We start from the raw sequence: 12597 nt of genomic DNA, 5'->3' as shown, positions 1-12597 counted from the left end.
ACTTGTTTATCTTCCAAGATTGCTTTGGCTCATTGCAAGAGAGTGTAATGCAATAAAACATGCCAAATGTTGTATTTCTCTACATAACGCGTGCAGAGTACTTATTTGCATATTTAGTAATTACTAATTTGCATAAGCATATCTAATAATTCAAGCACGAAATAACACAATTCCATGATAAACAACCTCTTCTTACAGCTGAAAACCTTGAAACGGGAATTTGTGGACCGCAATAGGTACGAAAGTATGAAAAATTCAATTTTTTGATAAAAAATTGCATATTCGCATAATTAATTATGCATATATTAAAAAATACAATGAATATCAGCATTTTGACTATGTTTTCTTTTAGAGGACATGACAAAGGATGTGTGTGCCAAATTTGGTTGCGATCGGACGACCAACGGCCGAGATCTTAGGGGGGGCCCAAAAGCCCCCCCCCCAGTTTTTCTAGCCTCCAAAATAGCCCAGTCTTTTTAGGGTTAAGGGTTAAGTAATGGGTCATCCATGACACCGCCACAATGTCTGACTCATTCATTTTGGCCTTCCCGTATATACATGTTTATTGATTGATCGAGTAATTAAATCTTATCTGCAAAAGCATGGTCTTCAAACCGAACCGAGGACGCCCTTGGTTTACCATGTGTCCTCATCATGCTCATTAAATTAAGTTTGTGTGCCAGAGCGGTAAATGCATCCATACACTACCATCCACGCACACATACATATATAATCTTCACACATACAGATGTAATATTATCTCATACTTTTTCTGTCATGGAACTATTTAATTGTTTCTTGACAACTCAGGCCTGAAACAACATTACGTTTACAATGAACAATATTTTACCCTTGTGAAATATATGACACTAATTATATTCAGTATTTTAAAACAGATGAATATGACATGTATGAGGTAACTGTAAACCCGCCCAAAAAAATAATGTAAATATTAAAAAACACACACACACACATACACACATGCAACTCCCAAACTGCAATTTTAAGTTAAGATGATAACAACATAAATCGTCTCACCATGACATATTATTTTCACAACCTGGGCAGATTCGCAACTTGAATTCCCGGCCTTGCAATCCAGCAAACGATACGTGTCTGTGCGATAAAGTTATCAGAGAAAACCCTTTATATTGTACTACCAACAGCATTGAGTGTTATTATATTGCTAAAACAGAGGAGAAAGGGGTACGGTACGGGTACTTACCATCTCCGCAACTTGGCGCTCTCGTACAGTTTTGTGTATTCACATTCACAATGGTGGTATCTTTGACGGCTGGATAGCCAAGCTCTCCACAGATGACTTCTGCCACCCTCTCCGTGAAGCTCTCTTTACAGACTCTCATCCATTCACCTGATGATCCCGAAAGTTTGATGAATCCTTCTGACGGTTTAATACCTCCCATTAAACGAACTGAAATATTGTCTCCTGCTGTGAAATAACAAGATCAGAACAGAGCAGTGTAACGGTCATAAAGGGGGAAAGAGTACGAAGATAATGTTAACAAAGGATACAAAATAAGCTTAACACTGTATTTACTTGTACTTCCCGTTAACCCGACGATTAAAGTAAGAATTAGAACATTTTTGTAATTGACTTATTTAACCTCACTTCTCGATTATGGTATGTCAACTGATATTCGCTACCCGCCATACTTACTTGGTGGCTCATGACAGGCCACTGAAACATTGAAACCTTTCCTTCTACCTCGTGGAGATGAAGCAAACTCTATCTGGAGAGTGAGCCCCGTCGCCAGATATGGAGGATATTGCATATTCTCGCCTGTGTACTTTTTTTTAGCAAATCCGTCTGTAGCATACATGAAATCATCTGAGTCCAGACTGAAGTAATTGAAAGTGACCAGGATCCTTTTATCACGAGGTGTATCGATGTACCATTTTATGAAGATATTATTTTCGTATCGGGAAGGATATCCGGGAGATGTAATCTGGGGTCTATTTGTGCAATCCAATGTCGGATCTGTGTACGGAAATTATTATAAACATTTTCTTAGACACACCGAACGAAAAGGGTTCATAATGACACTGGAAATCATAACAGATAACATAAGTTATGTTAATATTTTTTTAACTTTACAAGCTCTATAACAGTTGATATGAGAAATTAACTTTCCCTTTAATCAGGGGTTCGTTTAGCATATGATATTTATATCGAACAAAATAGGTAAATGAAAGTCCCCAAAGCAAATGGAGCCCGTTCAAAATTAAGAGTATAAAACAAACGGAAAAAAGCTATTCACTGGAAATATGAATCTTTTCACGAGTGTATGTAAAGCCGTCAAAGAGGGACGCATCATCCGAAAATAAAATTCTTGAATGTTGACCCCGAGTCCACATACAACATTGTCCCTAGAAAGTGCAAAGAATCACGGAATTGCTATAATATTTGAGATAGATGTATACGTCCTGGTACTTACGGAAAGTTATAGTTTGATGTATTTTGATAGCATCATGTCAAAACTATTCTAACAAGATACATAAAACTTACTAGTGACCGTTTCCATGGTTGCAGTAGTCGACGTCACAATGTAGGTGATCCAGGTGCAAAATAGATATAGGAAATATGATTTTAACCTTGGTAGGAGTGATAGAGGATGAGAGAGAGAGAGAGTATCATTATACTCATCACTTGATAAAGACACATCAAGTGAAATGAATTCTCGTTAATATATATATTTATTTGCTCGGCCTGATTGTAAGCAATGCATTTTTTAAAGAAAGAAATTTGTGTGAAACATCTTTTTAGAACATTGTTATTTACCATGGCTAAAGACTATTTTTGTCAAATCTCACTATGATTACGAAACTACATGGAGGGATTAAAGTTATATTTCACAATTATTTTCCCCCTTGAATGTTTAGAATATAAACCTAAGAGCCTCATGTTTTTGAATAGTTCTAATACACTATATTCAATGTCAATTACATGCCGACAATATTTTCTGTATGTCAGTGTACATTGAATATCCATAAATGGCGAGCAAATAATCTGATATTCAAATCACGGGATGTTTAACACCGTTTTCAAACGTGTTTACATGAATTTCCATAAATGGTAATTGTTATAAATGAAATAGTAAACATCGGTTCAACACTGTCTCACTCATATCCTTTTGAAATCTTATATTTGCAACCTAAATGGTAATGGTCAAGAATTCATTCGCAGCCAGAGACTGACTTGCAGAACCCTTATCAATGCAATTACAGTAATATACACAGTCATGATAATAAATTCTAGAATTACATGATTAATCAAATAAAATAAAAGTACAGCCTCTGATAACAATCTTGCCTAAAAAGGTGTGTACAAAATGGTCTAACGCTTTTTCTTATGTATTGACACATATTAAATATAGAATATTCATTGAAAACACACACGATGAAAAAAAATTTAGATTTTGATTTCCTCTTTATTACAGGAAATAATTAAGCATACATTAACAAATATAAATAAATGATATTGGTCTTTCATACCTTTTTTTTCTTTTTAAATGAGTGTTTCATTTCATGTCTATTCCGAAAAAGATAACGGTCTTACATATCTTGACGTTTTGATTATAGTTCACAGTTATGATAGTCCAGTATATAATCCAAATAAGATCCAAGTTGGTTGTCGAAGATTCCGTAAATGAAAGTTCACAAAGATGGCGATGATGAAACTGATGTTGAAGCACGATGAATAAGATAAGTCACTGTACCGAGTTGAAATGTCCGTGAAGACGATGTTGATGATTAACAGTCAATTTCAGCAATCCTTGGGTTGTAGAGTGTTCATTAAACAGGTTGATGATCTCGATGAGAACTGAGAATTCCTCTCTCAAAATAACTGCAAACCGTTCATTGATGGCGTGCAAATAATTTCACAGAAGATAAGTATTCCAGGTGGAAATAAACTCGGCTCTGACATAAAGTCTGGCGTGAAACTCTTAGTTCTGATCTGATATGATGATAAGAAACTGCCAGTTGATATTTACAAATTATTCACTATTCTAGAGGTTTCTAGTATTGGAAGCTTCTGGTATTGTCTTTAAAAGAACATTTTCCTTATTTCAGGAGACTCTTGAATGACTTCAGTGAAATTAACAATCTCAACAAAATAGCTAAGCCTATTTTTCTTTTTCACTGTCGAGGAAGCTCTATTGTCTGCCTTAAATAACAAAATTCCTCAGCCTTTTGTGTAGCCTCCTCGTGTGTCTTTGCAAATTGCAGAAATAACAGTAATTACTTTATCTTATTAAATATTGTCCCGAATAAAGCTTTACTGCCAGGACATTCTGGAATATTCTTAAAGAGAAGATAACTAGAAACCAAGGAAAGTGGAAACATATCACAGAGATAAGGATGGCCGTTCATAAATAAACACATTGAATCACATAAAACTTATAAATTGGTCTACCAGTCTGCATCATTTTATATAAAAACATATTTAACTCTACAGGAGTAGACATCATTATCTCCATTACTGACGGAAAGTAATATGATTTATGGGCAATCTGACAATGACGAATTTCTGCATTCTCAAAGCAATTTTGGTTTCATTTGCGCGCACTACTTTTAAATTTATTTCAATCTGGATAGATTTGGATTACCAGACGGAAATGAATATTTTGTATCCGACTATTAGACTTGGCAGCCTGATTATACTGATATGCACATTTTGTTGATTTTTTTTTCAATCTCAAACTCTGCTTTTATAAACAATTACATTGGTAATTCTCCTCAGCTAACGTATTCTTGTTTAAGTGATTAGGCCTACCACTATAAAAGATAGCAATACGTTGCTGATATGAGCCCTCGCAGCCCGTTGTCGGCAAAAAAAAGATGAAAAAAAATCAGCTGGTTTGTAGAAAGTAACCCAAAAATATTTTAACAGAATACAATGCATTTCTTATAGATGTCTTTAAAATTTACCCACAGTTCTGTATTAGTATTTTTTCAAGCAAAAAAAAGGTGATGATATCGAAATGCAGGCAAAGCCGATCGATCGCCACTAAAGAAATAATTTTTCCGGCTGCGGCAGACACAAACGTACTTTATAAAACAGATCAACAACTCAATCCTTTTTTTTTCATAAAGCATTGAGTAAAACAAAACAAAATATAAAGTTCGCAACTACTGTTTAAAATTTAATGTATACATGTATGTATATTTCCAAATATTGAGTTACATTTAATATGTAACAATCACGTAATACTATATTATCAACACCAACATCAATTGCCGTTGTACAGATATGTATTTTACCTGACCCTTCGCACTCGGTTAATCATTGTGAGAAGATCATTTGTAGAAGGCTGCTCCCAGATTATTAATCGTTTCAGTTCCTCTGCCATATCAAAACAATGTCGGATTAGTTTCTAGATACAGAAAAGAGAGGAAATACACAGTCAATTATGATACTAACTAGATCGAAAAAATGTAGTTCCTTCTTTGTCTCCCTCTCTTTCTCCCCTTCTTTTCCTTCCTTTTATTTTCCCTCTCCCTTTCATTCCCCCTTTCTCTCCCCTTTCCCTTTTCTCTTCCCTTTATCCCTTCTGTTTTCTTTTATTTCTTCCCCTTCTTCGTCTTCTTCATGTTCTTCTACATGCTTCTTCTTCATCATTTTTTTTTAATGTAGGGCTTCTTCATTCAATCTTTGTCATTCTCATTTCCTCTTAATTTTTTCTTCGCTTTATTCCTTCCCATTCGCTCGCATTTTTCATTTACATTTAAGAAATAGATATATGGCCTATCCTTCTGAAGATTAGATCAAGTGATATTGGACCAACCGTCAGTAAACCGCGCCAACGCATCAGTTGAAATGGCGATTTGATACATGAATTACAAGATATAACTTGATTTTCACATTCGTTTTACATGTACAGTATGTAATCGTAAGTTACTTTTCAACCAAACTTGGATGGTAGATGGACTTGGGGAGCCTGCATGATTTGCTGCAGTCAGGAGTCACGTGATAAGGTCAAAGGTCATTTTCAGGTCAACGTTAAAGTTTACATGCAAGACTCTCTTATGAGACCTATATCAGCAACCGTAGAGTCACTTTTTAACCAGACTTGGATGGAAGATGGATTGGGGGTGTGTGTGTGTGTGTGTGTGGGGGGGTCTGCTTCTTCTGTTGCAGTCGGAGGTCACACGGTAAGGTCAAAGGTCATATTCAGGAGGTCAATGTTAAAGTTTACATGCAAGACTCTCTTATGACATCTAACTCCGCACCCTTAAGTCACTTTTCAATCAAACTTGGATGATAAATGGATTTTGGGGACCTGCACGTCATGCTGCAGTTGGAGGTCACATGATTAGGTCAAAGGTCATTTACAGATCAACGTTATAGTTTACTTGCAAGACTCTCTTATGACACATACCTCTGCAACCATATCTCACTTTTCACCCAAACTTAGATTGTAGATGTACGTAGGGAACGTGCATGTTATGCTACGGTCGAAGGTCACACAGTAAGGTCAAAGGTCATTTTCAGTTCAACATTAAAGTTTACGCGCAAGACTCTCTTATGACTTCTAACTCCATAACCATAAGTCACTTTTCATCCAAACTTGGATTGTTGATGTAGTTAGGAAACCTGCATGTTATACTGCAGTCGGAGGTAACATGGTAAGGTGAAAGGTAATTTTCAGTTCAACGTTAAAGTTTACATGCAAAACTCTATTATGACACCTAACTCTGCAATCCTAAGTCACTTTTCGACCAAAGTTCGATGGTAGATGTACGAGGGGACCGTCATGTTATGCTGCAGTGGGAGGTCACATGGTAAGGTCAAAGGTCATTTCAGATCAACGTTATACTTTACGTGCAAGACTCTCTTATAACACAATAACACATACCTCTGCAACCATAACTCACTTTTCACCCAAACTGCATGTTATGCTGACCTCAAATCGAAACCAGATTTAAAATTAAAACAGTTTTCTTTCTACGTAAAACATACACAGAATAATTTGTATAGGATTCCCGTGTTCAGTGACGTGCCCCTTTTTAACCTACGGGAATCATCCGTGATACGAAGTTTCTCAGTGATCTGTTTGGGGAATTTCCAAGTCTATTTTCTTTGATCCCACTTTTCATATCTGTATATCAGCGCATGATTAATGCAGGGCCCCGTAACATTGAAGCCATGCAATTAATCGTTTGGCTGATTTCTACCTTTGATCAGTCGTAAAAAACAGCCCAACGATCAATCACTAAGCTATATGTTACATGACTCGTGTGTTTTCGTTGAGTAAATACATCCAGGTGTTCAGCCATGAACAGTGAACAATACAATATTCATTCAGAAATGATGAATATGAGTATGATAATGGTTTGTACACAGTTATGCACGAGTACTACAGCGATAACACACAACATGCATTAGTACATGTTAATGTAGATGCAGGGTCTTACAAGCTGGGGCGGGGGTTGTCGGATTTGAGAAGGGAAATGTTACCCATGGTTTCTTTATGGCTCAACCCTCTCAATCTACGTTATTGATTACCATTTTTTCAAAATTTGTTCACGTACACGGACAAAAAAACAAGCTGATGATTTCAACACTATTTATTTTCCAAGCTACATGTATGATTTTTCACACGTTAATCATGATGATTACACGTTTACACCAATAAAGACGATTCTAATAAATTCGGAACAGATATGAATTTCCAAACATGACAAACTTTTCGTTTTTAGTTTTTTTTTAATAATCAACATACAGTATTGTACCAGCATCGTTTAGAGTTTCCATGGATGGTTTGTGATCACACCACGTACCCTGAGAATGATCTCACTTCAGGTTCATGGCCAACATCGTGAATGTATTTTATCGCTCTTGGTCTTGAAGCTCATGCCATCTGACAGCATCTAATAGAAATGGGAAACAACAAAATTGTAAAGAAATGAACTCATATTTCGTTGTTGATGTTGGAAGCCAATTTTGTATCCGCAGAGCAATGTAAAATTTTCCAGATGAAGTATTGTATGCCTATGTTAATTAGTAAAATGTATTCAATCTGTAGTTTGAGGTAAAAAAGAACTAACAATGACATTTGTTTTTTTATATGAAAAGCACTATTGAAAAGAATACAAGATTAATCAAAACATCAAAGCTGGTGCTTATCTCATCGAATATTAAAACTCAAAAGCAAAATGTTCGTTTTATGCATTCGCTTTTTAGCAATAGCTTAATCGTCAATTTCTTGAGCTTACTATAACAAAAGCATTTGCTCGCTCATTTTCATGTATACGGAATCAAACAAAAGCATAGCAAAAGCTTAGCAAAAGCAATTGCTACTTTTTATGCATCTGTCACATTGATAAACTGTCGGTCACGCAAGACTGTTCCAGCTGCCCCGTGTACCTTTTTCTTGCCCAGTCTGTAAGTTACATTATTTTTATCAAATTTTTCAAATCGTATGCCGTTATTGTTAAAGCTCGTGGATAGTGTTGGTAAAGGATACAAAAAATCCGCAGTGATTTTATTGCAATGCGAGTGTGGGGAGGTCTCTGTGTCGACAGTGATTAGTATGTCTCGATCTGAGGTCTAAATTTAAAAAATTCATGAGATCCATATCTTCTCCACAGGTTTCCTTCATGTTGGACAGTGCATAAAATTCCCCTTTCGGGTCAGCATATAAAAAATCCAGCTCTCTTTGTGCTCGCATTATGTATATTACACAGCTTGTTCAATAACAAATGCGAAATTTAAGTTGTTTTTTCGAAATATATAAAAACGTGTTCAATTGGAAGTTTTCCAGGAAAATATCAAAAGATTTCTGCTCGCGCTTCGAAACCGCCAGGGAATATTATGTCCCGGTTAACATGGTTAAATGTCTAAATTTCCTAGAAAAAAAGATATAATTACTGTTTTTGTTTTACTTAATATGTATGATTGTTGTTGTTATTATAGTAATTATTTTTTTACAGGACAGAAACAGAACACAGTGCGCTTAGAAACAACAGTAGTAAGCGCGTTATAAATGTTATGTATTATTATTATTATTCAAATTACTTTCTCTCTCAATTTTGTAATCACTTATTTACTTACTTCGTCTCCATTTTTGCTTATAGTTTTGTTTATCAGGCATTGGAACTAAGTTACAGGGGCTTGCCTTTCTTACAAGCTTTACTTTTTTCAGTAAGTCTGTTCTTGGTCCTGCTCCGTTTACTTTTATAGGTAAAATAATTGCAGCTCACTTTAGTTTCTGTATAATTTATCTTCAATATCTTTTTGATGTAATATTATTCAACTGCATTGTAAAACAATGTTTAACATTTAAAGCACGTTGTTCAAGCCCATCACTCTAACAACTATTGTTCAAACTTTTTTGTTTAAAAAGTTTAAACAACTCGTTGTTAGAGTGACAGGCTTAAGCAATGTGCTATTTATTTTTTACTGTGTGTCTATTCTAATTTGAATATGTACTGTTAATTCGGCTATAATTTGTTTATTTTGTTGAACAGAAATAAATAAAATCTAAAAATCTGCTCGCGCTTCGCTTGCATCATATATTTAGTGAGATCCATATCCTCTCCATAATTTTCTTCCTGTTGGGCAGTGCTTAAAAGGTTCCCTTTTGGGCAGTAAATCAAATATTTCAGCTCGCGTTTTGCGCTCACATTATGTTTAATGAGATACACAGCTTGTAGAATTACAGACGCGGAATCTGAGTTTGTTAATTCTTTATATAAAAACTATGCAAAAATGTACAGTTTTCAAGTCAAAATATTAAAAAAATCAGCTCGCGCTTCGCGCCCGTACTTTTTTGTGAGATATTCTATTAATGGATCACTGCGAACAGTCTTAAACATGTCTTTTTGCTGGTCAGTACATTTTATGATATATACATGTATGTTATACATATATCCATATTTTAATTGTCAGGTTGCAAAAGAAAATAAAAATCAGCTCGTGCGTCACGTTTGTTACTGTTTATTTTTATTTAAACGTGCTTAACCAGTCCAGTTTTTAGGTCAAATATTACAGCTCACACTTCGCGCTCGCTATATTAGTGATTGATTAGTGAGAAATTTATTCAATTCAATCAGTCACTGCCAAACAGTCTTTAAAATGTATTTTTTCAGAACAGCTAATCAAAAGTTTCATCTCGCGCTCGCATGAAGTACTCATGCTTATATACATATATCAATCATACAAAGTGCTTAGAATGTACAGTGTTCTGATCGGAAGTACAAATTTTCAGCTGCAATAGAAGCTCGCAATTTTGGAGAATGGTGAGATATTATCATATTCATGGATCACTGCGAACAGTCTTTGCCATGTCTTTTTGCAGGCCAGTATATTACATTTTTCAGATTGCGCTTCGCGCTTGCACGGATCAATTGGTTAGATACACATCTAGTTCATGATTACAAATCTGCTCAAAATGTTCAATTTTCAGGTTTAAATAGATAAAATATCCACGTATTTTGGCTAGCGCTACGCGCTCGCATGGTAATATATATTTAGACCACATGAAATACTTGTCTTGTTTCTAAAATTAAAACTTCGGTAAGGGCTAACCCCTAGATAAGGAGAAATCCGAATTTGGCGGCCGCGACGGGTAAAATGTGAGTGAAAATATTTTCTCGCTCCCCCCTTGATGACAGCTGAAACTACCCACCCCCCCCCCCCCCTCTGTCGTATTCTACACCACCCACAATTAGTTTAATCCCGAATTGAAAATATACCATGGAAAGAAAATTACACGATATTCTATGATTTCATTATTAATGAAAATTAAACAGTACTCACCATCCATCATCAGCAACAACGAATATTTCTGCTGTTCATGTCTACTGCATTCGCGACTCCGTTAAGAACATGCCATTGTTACCTAGGATACCATTCTGAACATCTTGAATACTGGTTACTAGGACACTTCATAAGCAGATCCAGGGGGTCGAAGCATAAAGATTCGCACCAACGCTCGTGTACAATCATGCACAGTCCTGTTCACATTAGGATATGACCGGGAATTTTTTGTCTCTTGCCCCCCCCCCTGGCTACCTACCCCTGATAGGCCCCTGTCCCTAATGGCGGCAAAAAAGGGAGGAGAGGAGAACAAAACCTCACAAAGATAGAAGAAAGATGGATGAAGTAAAGGGAGGATAACACTTTCAGAACTGGAAAACGAATAACTTTCAGGTCATTATTTAAAAAAAAAATTCACTCGCGCATTGCCTGATGTGAGAGATAATAATCTGCTGAAATGGATTCTACGGAACTTAAATATCCCGTTTTACGCTGAATATGCACAAGCTATTCTGCTGACAAATCGAGTTTTCATTATTTTTTTAGGGAGATGTGCATCCTGTTCATTGATAAAAGCGTGCTGAACTTTTCCACCATGTCACAGTTATCCTATTCAAGGTTAATGTCAAGAATCACTGATCGTTTTGCACGAGATTTAAACTCATATGTATAAGTTCAAACGTCCTTTAGGACCAATGAGCTTTGATTTTATTGGGATATCTGTTTGAAACGTTAATCAAAGATGATTTTTTTCACAAGTTCCAGATCTAATGAGCAAGGTCAAAGGCCATGTAGGGTCAATGAACTTAGTATTTTATTGTGGATTTGGCCTCATCGCGCCGCCGCCGCAGAGATTTCTATGTGAGCGCTCTACCAGCTGCATTTCTTCTCCGATCATCTTCAAATTTTGCATGAAGGGCCATTATGGTAAAGCAAAGCCACCTATTGATTTTGTTGTGGGCGGAGACATAGTTGACATGGTAACAAGAGTTTTTTGTGGAAATAGCTGAGATTTCCTTGTGAGTGCTTTACTGGCTGCATTTCTTCTCCAACTATCTTCAAATGTGGCATGAAGGTCCTTTATGGTAAAGCAAAACCGCCTAATCAATTTGGAATGGGTGGAGACATGGTTGCCATGGCAACCAAATTCTATTTAGAAAACTGATAAAACCTCTAACTTCTGCTTTTTCAGTTAGTCATAAGAGTTGGCATATAGAAGCAATATCAGAAGGTACATGTAACGCGAAGATGCCTATCATTTTTTATGGGGGGGGGGTCTTAGAGTAAGGTTTAAAAAATATATCCTGAATTTTTCCAACAGTTCAGTTCAATTCAATTCAAAATGGTTTATTCAGATAAAAATCTTTCATTACAGCACAGAGCCGAATTACAAAAAAGTTTGTACAATATAAAAGATTGAAATCATAAGGAATAAACAAAGTGTGGCCTATAACAACAAAAGATAATACAATAAAAAAAAATGGTACACAAAGAGAAACTTATAAGACAAAATGTGTTCAATATGACGTTAACATCAATTACAAGAATCACAGAACTAAAACAAAAAATACAAAGTCATAGATGAGACATACAAATTATGCAAAAAAAGTACCAGATCATATACAATTAAGGTATAAATTAAATACATGAATACACAAGAGATGAAGGATAAGGAGAAAAATATAGGCAGAATAAAAAGAGTGAGGAGAAAAGGGACAGAAGATAAAAAAAAACGAAGCAGCAATTAAATAAGGCGGGTGAAAAAAAAACTAAACAAAAAAAACAAAAACAAACGAGAACAATAGCATAGTAAA

The 12597-nt window shown here is 35.6% G+C and overlaps 1 protein-coding gene across 1 annotated transcript; it reads right to left on the bottom strand.

Moving 5' to 3' along the window:
* Nucleotides 1-1661: 1661 nt before the first annotated feature.
* LOC121431553 (neuropilin-1-like) lies at nucleotides 1662-6413 on the bottom strand. The gene is made up of 4 exons (XM_041629072.1): nucleotides 6402-6413; nucleotides 5284-5396; nucleotides 2528-2613; nucleotides 1662-1999 (listed from the first exon to the last, which is right to left on the bottom strand). The coding sequence occupies exons 1-4, from the start codon at nucleotides 6411-6413 to the stop codon at nucleotides 1662-1664; spliced, it is 549 nt and encodes a 182-aa protein (XP_041485006.1).
* Nucleotides 6414-12597: the final 6184 nt, after the last annotated feature.

The sequence above is a fragment of the Lytechinus variegatus genome, chromosome 1, assembly GCF_018143015.1.
Source record: "Lytechinus variegatus isolate NC3 chromosome 1, Lvar_3.0, whole genome shotgun sequence".
NCBI classification, from domain to species: domain Eukaryota; kingdom Metazoa; phylum Echinodermata; class Echinoidea; order Temnopleuroida; family Toxopneustidae; genus Lytechinus; species Lytechinus variegatus.
Note: the sequence above shows the minus strand (reverse complement) of the source record. Positions and strands in the feature narration are given on the sequence as shown.

Coding starts and splice junctions, on each gene's coding strand:
- LOC121431553 (XM_041629072.1), bottom strand. Junction 2,614..5,283: donor AACCGAGTGCGAAGGGTCAG/GTAAAATACATA, acceptor ACTCCTACCAAG/GTTAAAATCATATTTCCTAT. Junction 2,000..2,527: donor AACCATGGAAACGGTCACTA/GTAAGTTTTATG, acceptor TTCCGTACACAG/ATCCGACATTGGATTGCACA.